The sequence below is a fragment of the Myxocyprinus asiaticus genome, chromosome 26, assembly GCF_019703515.2.
Source record: "Myxocyprinus asiaticus isolate MX2 ecotype Aquarium Trade chromosome 26, UBuf_Myxa_2, whole genome shotgun sequence".
Lineage (NCBI taxonomy): Eukaryota > Metazoa > Chordata > Actinopteri > Cypriniformes > Catostomidae > Myxocyprinus > Myxocyprinus asiaticus.
The window spans coordinates 39,584,768-39,598,521 of NC_059369.1; the positions used below are offsets into that span (position 1 = coordinate 39,584,768).

General features: G+C 38.0%; 1 protein-coding gene across 1 annotated transcript in view; it reads right to left on the minus strand.

The window, feature by feature from the left end:
- The window catches only part of LOC127416634 (protein unc-13 homolog C-like), a 190,274-nt gene that overhangs the window by 108,301 nt on the left and 68,219 nt on the right, over positions 1–13,754 (minus strand). The window contains exons 16-17 of the mRNA XM_051656078.1: positions 9,121–9,210; positions 4,548–4,676 (exon numbers count right to left, since the gene is read on the minus strand). Of these exons, the coding sequence (XP_051512038.1) occupies positions 4,548–4,676; positions 9,121–9,210 (219 nt within the window). The remainder of the gene's footprint in view (positions 1–4,547; positions 4,677–9,120; positions 9,211–13,754) is intronic.

Genomic DNA, 13,754 nt, shown 5'->3' on the forward strand with positions numbered 1-13,754 from the left:
AAGAGGCCTCGGCTGGGCTAAACTGTCCCTATAGTTGGGCAGTCGACTTGTTCCTGATGGATCGTTCAACGCTCATAAGAGCGTTGGGGGATGTTATGTGATGGCCTGGTGTGCTGGCTAAGAGGCACACAGCGGTCTGCCCGTCACACACCACCAGTTCACGTAACACAGTTCAGATAGTTGTGGCATTTTGTATAGGGACCCCTAGTGTCACTACATTGACACAACGTCGAGTGAGTGACAAATACGGAATGTCCTGGTTACATTCGTAACCTCTGTTCCTTGATGGAGGGAACAAGACGTTGTGTCCCTCTTGCCGCAACGCTGAACTACCCGCTGAAATGGCCGGGACCTAGTCTCGGCTCCTCAGCACAAAACCTGAATGAGTGGTTGCATACCAGCTCCTTTTATACCCGTATGTCCGGGGGAGTGGCATGCAAATTCCACTTGCCAATTCTCACTGGCCTTTTTTTTAAAAAAAAGCAGAGGTGTTTGGGGCTCCCAAGAGTGACCCCTAGTGTCACTACATCGACACAATGTCTCGTTCCCTCCATCAGGGAACGGAGGTTACGAAAGTAGCCAGGACGTTTTTCTTCTTTGTTCTGTCAGAAAATTCTGCCTGTTTTTTTGTCTCTATTCAGTGTATCTCTCTTCTTGTGTCCCATCATATTTCTCTCATTCTTCTTTTCTTTTTCCAGTCCCTCACCTCTCTCTCTTTCTCTCTCATGTTTCCATGTATCTCCTTCACTCAAATCATACTAACAGGATTTGGTTGTTCCTGACATGTCTTAACATGTCTTAAGAGCTTTTTGACATGATTACATAACACACCACCTCCACCTCTTGGTGATGCTGCCATATTTATATATAAAGCAACCTAAGAAAGATCATTCAATGCGCCCACTCCGCTATCACAAAAAAAAAAAAAAAAAAAAAAAAAAATAAAAAAAAAAGCCCCTTTCTTCCTTCACGGTTCCAGCGCTTAATTTAAAACAGAAGACGGGCCACTTCTGCCACAAAAATATCCATCTCCACTACTCAAGTGAAGCTCTGGCTCGTAATATTGCCGTATTGGGGACTGCACAGGGACTCTGAGCCAGTATTTAGGCACGAGCATCTCTTTTAAAGAACAAAATGATGCAGACCGTGTTTCTCCCGAGAGATGGATCGGCACATAAACAGAAGCTCTCATGTTTCTGCAGGATAGTATAATTTATAATTCAAATAAAACAAATTTATTGTCTGAATGACTTTTTTAAAGAATGTAATTAATTGTGGACACTGAAAGCGTATATTTGCTTGCACTGTCTGTGTTGTTAAGTGACCAGTTCACTAAAGGAATTATGCAAATCAGGTAATGTATAAATACACCCATAAATTAGAGCAGAATCATTGAAATGCTGACACAAGAAACTAACAATTTGCATTAAAACTGCTGAGAAATGTAATGACCAAGCACTCGAGGGGAGTTTTGGAGAGTGTGATACCACTCCTTTTCAGCAGATCTGAGATGATGGAGTTCAAGAATCAAAGCATAAAATCATATTTCGTGAGCCGCATAATTTTTTCAGCATTGATGTACGTGTGTTTATTTGTTTAAATGTACTGTATAGATTAATGGACCATGAGAAATCCTGTTGTCATGTCTGACTAGGGCGATTCACTAGTGGCTTTCTAATTAGAGGGTCACTGTGTGTCAGCACACACATGCACACACAAACACACAACAAGAACACTGGAAATAAGTAGTGTCATAACACAGCATGTATTTTACAGTAGGGGTGAAGAGACTATAAAAGATCTGTCTTTTCCTTTTCAGCAAAGACAGATCTTCATTCTACATGCTCATGTTTAATTACTACAGCTGGGAATCAAGAACCAGTTCTTATTCGAAACTGAATGATTTCATGACATTTGGTTCTGTTAACATTCTTGAATGTTTAAATTCATAAATGTGGATGGAACATTGTACAAAAATACTGTGATGGCACTGGTATTGTTCAACAGTGCCACAGCAAAATAAATTATGTTTAACGGTACTTTAATAATAATGTATTAAATAATAGAGCTATATATAATATATATATTAGAGCTGTCAAAATTAACACATTAATGCATGCAATTAATTAGTTTAACGCATACATTTTTCTTAATCGTAATTAATGCAATTACCGTTAATAAAGCATGAACTGGGTAGCTCAGCAAGTATTGAAGCTGACTACCACCCCTGGAGTCACGAGTTCGAATCCAGGGCGTCTCCAGCCAGGTCTCCTAAGCAACCAAATTGGTCCGGTTGCTAGGGAGGGTAGAGTCACATGAGGCAACCTCCTCGTGGTCACGATTAAGTGGTTCTCGCTCTCAATGGGGCATGTGGTAAGTTGTGCGTGGATTGCGGAGAATAGCATGAGCCTCCACATGCTGTGAGTCTCCGTGGTGTCATGCACAGCGAGCCACGTGATAAGATGTGCGGATTGACTATCTCAGAAGCGGAGGCAACTGAGACTTGTCCTCCACCACCTGGATTGAGGTGAGTAACCGCACAACACGAGGACCTACTAATTCGTGGGAACTGGGCATGCCAAATTGGGGAGAAAAGGGGATAAAAAAAAAGAAATAAAAAAAAAGCATGAACCAGCAAAAACACTGGGACTTGGACAGAACCTTTGCGATGTGTCCACCCGAAGGTGTCCCACTGACGCACACCCCACAAAACACACAGATCCGTTATTGAGAAAGTACCTACTAACGCTACTGATTGAACAAAACAAGTCCAGATGTGACATAAATAAAGTACTTTGCAGCCTCTGTAAAGCGCAATTAATTACCACAGAATAACATTAAGACGTAACTATCACAAAAACGTGTATGAAGCGCAGTGGAGTTCAAAGTGCTGCTTGACACTGGCATTGAGACCCTGACGTGAATCATGAATGTGGCTGTAGCAAAGCGGATAGCCACAGTCTACCGGCTGACTAATATTTTGGTGGATGAGGGTTTAAGAGATTTAATGCTCATTGCAATGAATATGCAACCTATGGGGGGACTAGTTCTTTCAATTAGTTAACCTCTCACTTAGACTTTGGGAGACGTTTAATGTTACTTCAAGTGGTGCTATTTTAGTGCATTTCTATTTTTATACTGTGGTAGGCTTTGTTTTGAAACATTTTAATAAAGCATTACACTGATACATATTGTTTTGTTTTCATTCCTAAAAAGGAAATAAAAATGGATTTTGACAAGAAAAGAAGTATATAGAGAGTCAAATTTCAGCACTTTCAAAATCTCCGATTAATCACGATTAACAATGAAAAATTATGCGTTTAATCGCGATTAAAAAAAATGTAAACGACTGACAACACTAATATATATATATATATACTGTACATACACCGATCAGCCACAACATTAAAACCAACCTGCATCTCAGAATAGCATTCTGATATGAAATTCTTCTCACCACAATTGTACAGAGCGGTTATCTGAGTTACCGTAGACTTTGTCAGTTCGAACCAGTCTGGCCATTCTCTGTTGACCTCTCTCATCAACAAAGCATTTCCGTCCACAGAACTGCCGCTCACTGGATGTTTTTTTGTTTTTGGCACCATTAGGAGTAAATTCTAGAGACTGTTGTGTGTGAAAATCCCAGGAGATCAGCAGTTACAGAAATACTCAAACCAGCCCGTCTGGCACCAACAATCATCTATGCGATTATCTAATCAACCAATCATGTGGCAGCAGCGCAGTGTATAAAATCATACAGATATGGGTCAGGAGCATCAGTTAATGTTCACCTCAACAATCAGAATGGGGAAAAATTTGATCTCAATGATTTGGACCGTGGCATGATTGTTGGTGCCAAATGGGCTGATTTGAGTATTTCTGTATCTGCTGATCTCCTGGGATTTTCACACACAACAGTCTCTAGAATTTACTCTGAATGGTGCCAAAAAAAAAAAAAAACATCCAGTGAGCGGCAGTTCTGCAGATGGAAACGCTTTGTTGATGACAGAGGTCAACAGAGAATGGCCAGACTGATTCGAACAGACAAAGTCTACGGTAACTCAAATAACCGCTCTGTACAATTGTGGTGAGAAGGATAGCATCTCAGAATGCTATTCTGAGATGCGGGTTTGCGCTGTTTTGGGCACGAGGTGGACCTACACAAAATTAGGGGGGTGGTTTTAATGTTGTGGCTGATCGGAGTATATATATATTAAATATGTTAAAAATGGTTTTGTTTTGTTTAGTATGTAGTTGTACTGTCACACAATTAAATTTTTTCAAGTCTAAAACTCCAGCTTTGATTTATGATTACTGTTAAATGATAGAAATGTTAAAGCTAAAATAGAAATGTTCAAATTAAGAAATTAAAATGTTCAAATGAATTTCTTTATTTGAAAATCGTGGAATCAATTAGGAACCTAAATCATTAAGTGGCATTGGTACTGAAGTTGGAACCACAATCATTACATTCCTTACGATTCCCATCACTAGCACTTCCTGATCTCATTTCAGTCAACATTGCTGGTTGGTCTCTCTTCTCTTACCTGGTCCAGAAGTTGGTTGTAAAGCTCATGGCAGTTGTCAAAGATGTACTTGTAAGTGGAGTCCAGACATGCTTTCACGCAGTCTTTTACAACCATACTGGCTCTGGGAGGATTCTGCAGCTCCTGCACCTAAAAAATCACAAAGTCACTCAAAATTATTCAAATATAACACACACTCTCTAACACTCAACCTAAAACAATTCATCACACAACACAAAGTTAGCAAACTAGATTTCCACATATTCATATTAAGAAAATGTGAGTGGTACTAGCATGTGCAAAACATGCCACCATGATTATATGATTATGTCAGTTACAAGGGCGTTAGTATGCAGTTGCTAAGGTGTACTTAGTGGTTTTTAGCAAGTTGCTATTGGTTGCTAGAGCATTCTGGGTGGTTGCTTTTTGGCCCAAAAGAGCCCAGCTCAAGTCTCTATGATATTCTGATCTCTAGATATGTCTCGGGTCTCTCCTTCCTTGTAAGTCTATGGAAAGTTTTTATCTGTAAGACCGATTAGAAAAGTACTAACACAGCTCTCCTCAACAAGTCGCACAGTTTGAGGTATCATTCATGTCTGTAGCAAAGCAGTGCTGGATGAGTTACACGATGAAGTTTAATACTTAATATTAGGGGCTTGTTCAAATCCCCAGCTGAAAGTATGAGCAATAGTAATAGTGATGCTTGCCTAAGCAAACACTACTAACTAGATGTGACAAATACACACACACACTTTTTCTCTCTCTACCTTTCTCATTCTTCAGTATATAACAATATCATCATGGACAGACGTCTTTCCTTGTACTTAGTGAGAGTTTTGAGAATTATATAGTGCTACATGTAAAGTAAATAAAAGACACTATATTTTGTGCATGTATTTATTTATTTATTTTTTTGTCTTGTGCAACCAACTAATGTGTCCCATTCCTCTGAGAGTGGTGTGTTGGTGTTTTAACGTGAGTGCTAAGGGGAGGCATATACTTCGCCCTGGTTTGGACACTCTCCTATTACCCATGATGCATCATGACAGTTGGAGTTTTTATTGTGTGCCTGGTGGTGCTCTCTTGGTGGGTGGGGCTTCTCTGGCTCTTTAGCTGTACTTCACTGATTTGCCTGTGCAGACTTCTCTAGCTATCACTCATTAAAGCTGCAAAGCGCTTTTTATAGGATGTGAGCACTGGGTAATGAACTGACAGCACAGCGTGTGTGGCCATGTGCTGCTGTGACATCATCTCCTAATGTGCCACAGTCCACTCTGACTGCACGACTCGGATTAAAACACATGAATTAATTCTTGCAGTTGACAGGCAATCAAAACTGTATGTGGGTTACAGACAAAAAAGGATGTCTGAAATGATGAGCAGGGAAAATCTTATTTAAAAGCACTTCCAAAGATGTTTGAAATGAAATCTTTTTTTTTTTTTTTTTTCGATCTTGGTTTCATGTTTTTCAAAAAGTTTTATGCCATTTTCAACAATAATTTTAATTTAAAGATTTGAAGATTACACACTTACATGAGAGTACACACCTCAGTCATTATTTTTCAATAAGTTTTCAAATGTTTTTTAATTCAGAATGGTTACACCACTTTGACATTAAAGGGATATTCTAGGTTCAATACAAGTAAAGTTCAATTAACAGCTTTTGTGGCATTATGTTGATTTCCACAAAAACGTATTTTACTTTTAGCTTTAAAGAAGCAATAATTGCGATTACAGTGGAGCACTTAAAATGGAAGTGAATGCAGCCAATTCATAAAAGTTGTAGAGTATTCATCATTTCAAAAGTATAATCACAAGATGTAAACATTATACTTTAGTGTGATAAAATCATTTACTTCTGGGCTCCATTTTCGTGAGCGGGCTAAGACCGTGCGCTACGTTTTATCCAATTTTGGTGAGAGTGCTAATTCTAAGTGCAATTTTCGTGCCAGCGCAAAGCGCAAGTGGGCGTGGGTGTATGCGCGCAAACTGTGGGTGTAGTGCATGGTAATGAAGTGGGGCATAGCGCAAATTGCTATTTTGCAATTTGCTATTTGCATTCACTTCCATTGTAAATGCCTTATTGTACTCACGTTTTTTTAATAAACGAGAAGCAATTAAAATATTATTATTTAATATTGTGGTAATCAACATTATGCCACAATTCCTCTTGATTGAGCAAAATTTGTATTGAACCCCGAATATTCCTTTAAAACCCACGTAAAATAGCTAAATTAATTTTAACTCAGAAACTAAATTAAAATCATTGCAAATAATCTGTATGAATGACACTATAAAAAAATATTATTAAATAAATGATTAAAGTAGATCTGGAAAGAACTGATGTGAAATGAATGGATTGTTTATTCAAATGAATACATCAATGTGATTAAAATCTACAGCTTTGGAAAAAACATTTCGCCATCAAACCAAGCCCGAAACATACTTTACGCAAGTTTGCGAATACAAGCGCTTTAGCTACACAATCTTGTGCTGTTACTTTCCAAAATGTGTCCGAATGTAATTCGAAATGCAATGGAAGTATTCGTTACACTCTGTATTCGTTACACTCTGTACACACTGTAAAAGCAGGCATTGGCATAAATTTAGTCTTCTACAGTCAGTTTTTTTTTCATGTCAACTAATGGTAATGGTTGCGCAATAGTTAAAAGAAAATCTTGCTGCACAAGTTAGTAAAGTTAGTTAAACTGTTGACATTTATAATTAATAACCAGAATAATAACACCTCGGGCTTAATGGCACAAACATGTAATTGTAACTCTATTACCCGCCATGTGTACTAAGGTGTGTTTCCACCACAGTGATGCAAGGATGCACATTAAGAATGTTAAACGGAATCTTGCACTCGCAATGAATTGGCCAAGCATTCACTTCAGCGTTTGCGTACTTGCATACAGCATGTTTTTGACCTAAGTCATTGCCTGAGTTTCCCAGAAGGGACTGAATCTGACAAAATTGAAAAGCACATGTGTGGATGTCTGTGTAAATGAACTTTAATAGCCTGGATGCGACAGCGAGGGGAAACATCAATCATTGTTTATTCTCTGTATTGGGTATGAGGGCTTTTTTACAACTAGTATTGACCTGCAATTACAATAGCCTGCCATTCTGTATATTAAAATGCATGTTAACTGCACAACAGAGAATCTAGCTCAGAGCAATCATAGAGGCCCACCGCTGCTGTGATCTAATGTAGAGTGCATCTGCGAGGACAATAAGTCTGTAATATTTACCTTACAGCAACCTACGGCTCTTTTAGTGTGATTCTACGCTCACATTCACTCTGAATATATTTTCCGACACAGATGCTGCTCCCAGACAGAGAGAAATCAACATGTTCTTTATGGCTTCACACAAAAGGCCCGTATTCTCTCACACAGAGCTGAGCGATATGTCTTAGACATTGTTATTGCCACGGGACCCCATGAGACAAGCCGAAACTTGTTATTGTGCCCAAATAAATTCGACTTCAAGAGCGCATTTTGAAAGCAAGGAGATTATTTTATTTCATGTAAAGAAATGAGGAATTCTTCAAACCCTGCAGAGCTGGTTAAAAATGTTTCATTAAGAAACGCAGTCTGATGAAGTGTAATGTATTTGAAAACAATCAGGGAGTATTCCTTCTTATATTCACCTTTATCTGTGCCAGCTCAAGTGAAACTCATCAGATCTCTTTCAATGCATGATTGTTATCAGGAACGCTGTGATTTGCAGCTCATTTGCAGACAATCAACAATAGATGTGTATCAATACTGCTGTGAATGTATGAGTGATATATACTGTATCAGAATTCCAGAACTGCAGAGTACATTCTATAAGGTTGAATCTCACGAAATCTGGCAAAAGCATGTCCTAGTCATAGTTCATCCCAAAATCAGAAATCAGAAAAATCAGAAAGAAAGCCTGTAGGACAACTGTAAAAAATCTCATTCACATAAATGGAATAAAAAAAATGAAATAAAAGATATTGTATAAAATGATTAATAATATTTGAATTGAAAAGTATATTCTTATATAGTATATACTGTATATATTATTTTGAAAATAATGTCAAAATATTGTCAAATGTAATATATACAGTTTATATGTGTCAAAATATTTTGACATTATTTTCATGATCATTTGTAAATATATATTTATATATTCTTATTCGTTTTATTATATTTTATATAATTTTTTAAGGTGAGATATGACCTGGACATCGTGAGATTCACCCATAAACATGTGAAAGTTTGACTGTGTGTCTTGGGATAGATCTGATTTCCAGAGTTGTTTATCTGCAGTTTAATACATACTATTATTTAATGCGATGGGATCCTGCAGTGTCTGGTAAAAAGCTTTCTCAGTCGGACCAACTACTGCTGCAGCGTTCTGAGTGCCCATGAAAGCACCAGAGATGGCTTCATTCACATTTTATTTTATATAAGTCATTTAATTCATGAGTCGCCTGAGGGGTTTTATTGTGTGTGTTTAAGTATATATGATTCATGGTGCTGCTGAGTCACACTGCTTTAATTCCAATTTCAAAGCCTGCATAATTGTGTGTGTGTGTGTCCGTGTGTGTGTGCTGTACCTTCATCCTGAAAAAGGTGATGCTCGTTAGCAGGTCGACGGTTGATTTCAGGTCTTGGAGTCTCTCTGGATTTCCTGCTGGGAAGTTATCCTGCAAACACAGAAGAAATATAAGAGTATCTACTCCATTTCTATGTAATTTTCATGGTATCTCTGACACTGAAGAATATACTGTACTGTATATTATAATTATAGATTTGGCTATAGCTATAGATTTGGTGAATACATTTGTTTCATAATATTCTACTTAAACTGAGGACTATGTTTGACATCTTAAAGATGCCATTAAACCAGAATTGACATTTTGTGGCCTTTATTATATGTCCGTCAGTTTTGAGACATCTGTGTGCAAGTGTCCTTAAAGTGACAAAATTAACTTTTAGCAGATATAAACATTTAAAAACAGGGACAATAGAGCAAAAAATATTGATGACTTGCACACAGGGGTGTATACCAATTTTTGCCTGATAAAATGTGCCCTATACTGAGAATGTCCCTGCCACGAATACCAATAGCAGTGACATGATTTTGCCAGTGATGTAAATTAAAGGCTATTGCCTATTTTGAAAAAGGACAAGTCCTTCAATATGTCCCCAACGTCCTGTTAAAATAGGAAATAACACATGAAGGGAAACTGCATTCATTAAAACCATTTCATGGGATCTTTTAAGTCCTACTGATGTAGGATTAGTGTTTACATATCATGTCCTGATGCATTTGAGTATATTAATGAGGCACTGATTGAATATGAGACCTTAGCTGGGTCCTGGTTTTCGGAAACAACCACTGGCACGAATAAATGCCCACACTCGATTGTTGATTCATCTGTTTATATTTCAAATGCCCTTTCTGACAGAGATGGAATTGGTTGAATAGATTCCAATACAAGCTACCTTTATATACCAAGCAGCGTTATAATGCAGCGTGCTCTGCACTATGTGAAAAAATTAATAACCAGAACTGCTCGCTTTAGCATGAAGGAATACAGTTTATTTCACTGTGTTTATGAAAAAAGAGACCATGAGTGCACGGATACTGTACACGGGCACATGTGTGCATGGCTAGAGGCCCCAACACGTAACATGAGCGCAGAGAAAGAGCGTGCTGTGGGAACCTGAATTTTGTGGTGGGATGAAGTCATTTTGCACTGGCTTAATTCTTGGGTTTTGCTGATGGCAGCAAAAACAGGCGGTTACTTAATGGTTTTGTGATTTTGTGAGAGTGAAGAAATACTCCTGCAGTTGTTAAAATATGTGAGATATTCTCTGCTAAGACCTGAGGAAGGCTTGCGGTGGTATTATTAATGCCAGAGTGTGAGAGCTGCTGTAACTCTTGTCTTCTGTTTCACTAAAGCTCACTTTTTATTCACAGAGCGTAATGGAGAGGTAGAGCTGTTTGTCAACAACAATAATGAGAAAAGAACAAATAAAATAAAATAAAAATAGATGAAATCAACTTAGGTGTTAGAAAACAAGCATTTTTACCAAGTACAGACTTACAAACATCAAATAATATCAGTAAAAACTATTTAGCTTAAGTTTAACTTCAAAATGCTATGTGTACATTCACACTGCAATTGAATGTGACCCAAATCTAACACTTTCCCTCATAAATTACCCAGATCTGTTTTTGGATGAAAGTTTGAACAGTGAAAATCACATGAAATCTGACATTTTTAATTGTAATCAGAATAAATTGGATATGTATTTTTTTTTTTTTTTTTTTTTTTTTTTTACAATGTGACTTGTGTAAAATAAAATAGCATAGTTGGTCACCAGCATATGTTGTGTTTTGAATGCTGGACCACAGTATGGGATGCTGGTGTGCTGGTGTTCTAACAAGGCTTTTCAACTACCTTATCCAGCAAGACTTCCTTGGTTATTTTGCCTTACCTGAAAAACAGCTTCACAGTATGACTATGATGGTCCACTAGCTAGACCAGCACTAACCAGCAAAAATCAGCCTAGACCAGCTCCAAACCAGCACTAACTAGCATAAACCAGCTTAGACCAGTACCAACATGCATAAACATGCCTCAAACAGCACAAACAAGTACTAACCAGCATGCACCAGCCTAGACCATCACAAAACAGAGCTCACCAGTGTAAACCAGTCCAGACCGGCACCAACAACATGCATAAATCTGCCAAGACCAGCACCAAACCAGCACTAACCAGCATCAACCAGCATAAACCTTCCTAGAACAGCACTTACCATGAATTTCTTTACTGATAAAATTGAAATAATCAGAAATAAAATTGGAATTATGAAATCATCTGTCACAGTACCATCATTTTCCTCACGTGCAACTTCAATCCTTCGCTGTCATAGTTCATGCAGAACTAACAAAACTTATCGAAACATCAAAAGCCATAGCATGTTTGTTAGATCCAATACCAACCAAGCTCTTAAAATAAGTATTCCCAGTAATCTCAGAACCTCTTCTTAATATTATTAACTCCTCGCTATCCTTAGGACATGTCCCAAGAAACGTAAAAATGGCAGTTATCAAACCGCTTATTAAGAAGCCACAACTTGATCCTGGAGAACTGGCTAATTATAGACCGATTTCAAATCTCCCGTTTATGTCGAAAATACTAGAAAAGGTAGTGTCCTCCCAACTATGTTAATTTCTACAGCGATATGGTATATATGAACAAATTCAGTCAGGATTTAGGCCTCATCACAATACAGAAACTGCACTTATCAGAGTTACAAATTACTTGCTCTTATCATCTAATCGCGGCTGCATTTCACTTCTAGTGCTTTTAGATCTTAGTGCTGCATTCGACATGATAGATCTCAACATTCTCTTGAATAGGCTGGAGAATTATGTTGGCATTTGTGGAGTTGCATTAGCATGGTTTAGGTCCAATTTAGCAGACCGCTACCACTTTTTCTATGTAAATGAGGAATTGTAAGTAAAGTATGGAGTGCCATAGGGATCAGTTTTAGGGCCTTTGCTTTTTTCCTTGTATATGCTTCCCCTGGGAGATATTATCAGGAATCGTGGAATAAGTATCCACTGTTATGCCAATGATACCCAACTTTATATTTCTTCAAAACCTGATGAGATTTCACAATTCTCCAAATTAGCAGAGTGTATCAATGAAATAAAAGATTGGATGGCCAGAAATTTCCTTCTACTCAATTCCGACAAAACAGAGGTACTAATTATTGGACCAAAAACCTCTAAAAATAAGCCAGCTAAAATATAATTTGACTCTCGATGGATGTACTGTTACATCATCATCAACAGCACAGAACTTAGGTGTTATATTTGATACCAATCTGCCCTTTGAAAATCAAATTACAAATGTTTGTAGAATATCATTCTTCCACCTCCTATTTGGCTCCTAAACTATGGAATAGTATCCCTAACACTGTTCGAGATGCAGACGGACTCACTCAGTTTAAGTCTAGACTAAAGACTCATCTATTTAGCCAGGCATACACCTAATTTATCCTTCAACTCACAATTAGGCTGCTTTAGTTAGGTCTGCCGGAACCAGAAACAATGATCATGATCTATAATTCTGCAATAAATTGAATGGCATCTATACTAATATTATTTTATTTGTTTCCCTGTCTCAACCTCGGGACTCCTATCCTGAGGTCACCAGAACTGGCCAGATCCAGCTCCATTCCTGCTTGGTGTTGGACTCCACTGCTACGTCACTGTGTGATGATGACTAATAGCAGCCGATGCCAGCCAAACATCAATTCAGTCCTCACCGAAATTACTGGCCAGGTTGAACTGTTTGGTTACTAACTGATCTCTGCCTACATCACCTCGGTCTAATGATGGACTACACTTTTGAAATGGAATACACAGACTATCATTTATTGCCAACAAAACACTTCATCAGCCAACTAACAAGGACAATTGCATCTATGTGAACTTCTGCAGTTAATCCAGGATGGACTTCAAAGACATCAGTCATTAATCTTACAGTTCTTACAAAATCTTTGTTTTAAATACTGACCCTTAACACTTACTTAGTTTAATAATTTTAAACCATGACTTGCACTATACATGATAACACTAACACTAACAGCATAAACCAGCACAAAACTGCCTACACCAGCATAAAACAACACTAACCAGCACAAACCAGCATAAGCCAGTACTAACCAGCTTAAACCAGTCTAGACATGCACCAACATTTATAAACCTGCCTAGACCACCATAAACTAGCACTAACCAGCCTAAACCAGCCTAATACCAACACCAAACCAGCATAAACCAGCCTTAGCCAGCACCAACCAGCATAGAACTTGAGGAATAACTAGCACTAACCATCATAAACCAGTTTAGACCAGCATAAACCAGCACTAACCAGCATAAACCTGCCTACACTTGCATTAACCAGCCTAGACCAGCACCAAACCAGCATAAGCAAATGCAAATAAAGTGTCAGGAGTAGTTGTGCAGCACAACAAAATAGTGTCTGAAACTGAAAACACATTCCATTGCATTGTCATGAGCTGCATAGAATGTAGATGGCCTTGCTGATTATAATGTGATGTACAGTAGCTTTGTCTGTGTGGAACAGAACTTCAGTATGATGCAGACAACCAAGCAGCCTATGGTGAAAATTAATCTAATAAACACGAGGTGCTACAAACACTACT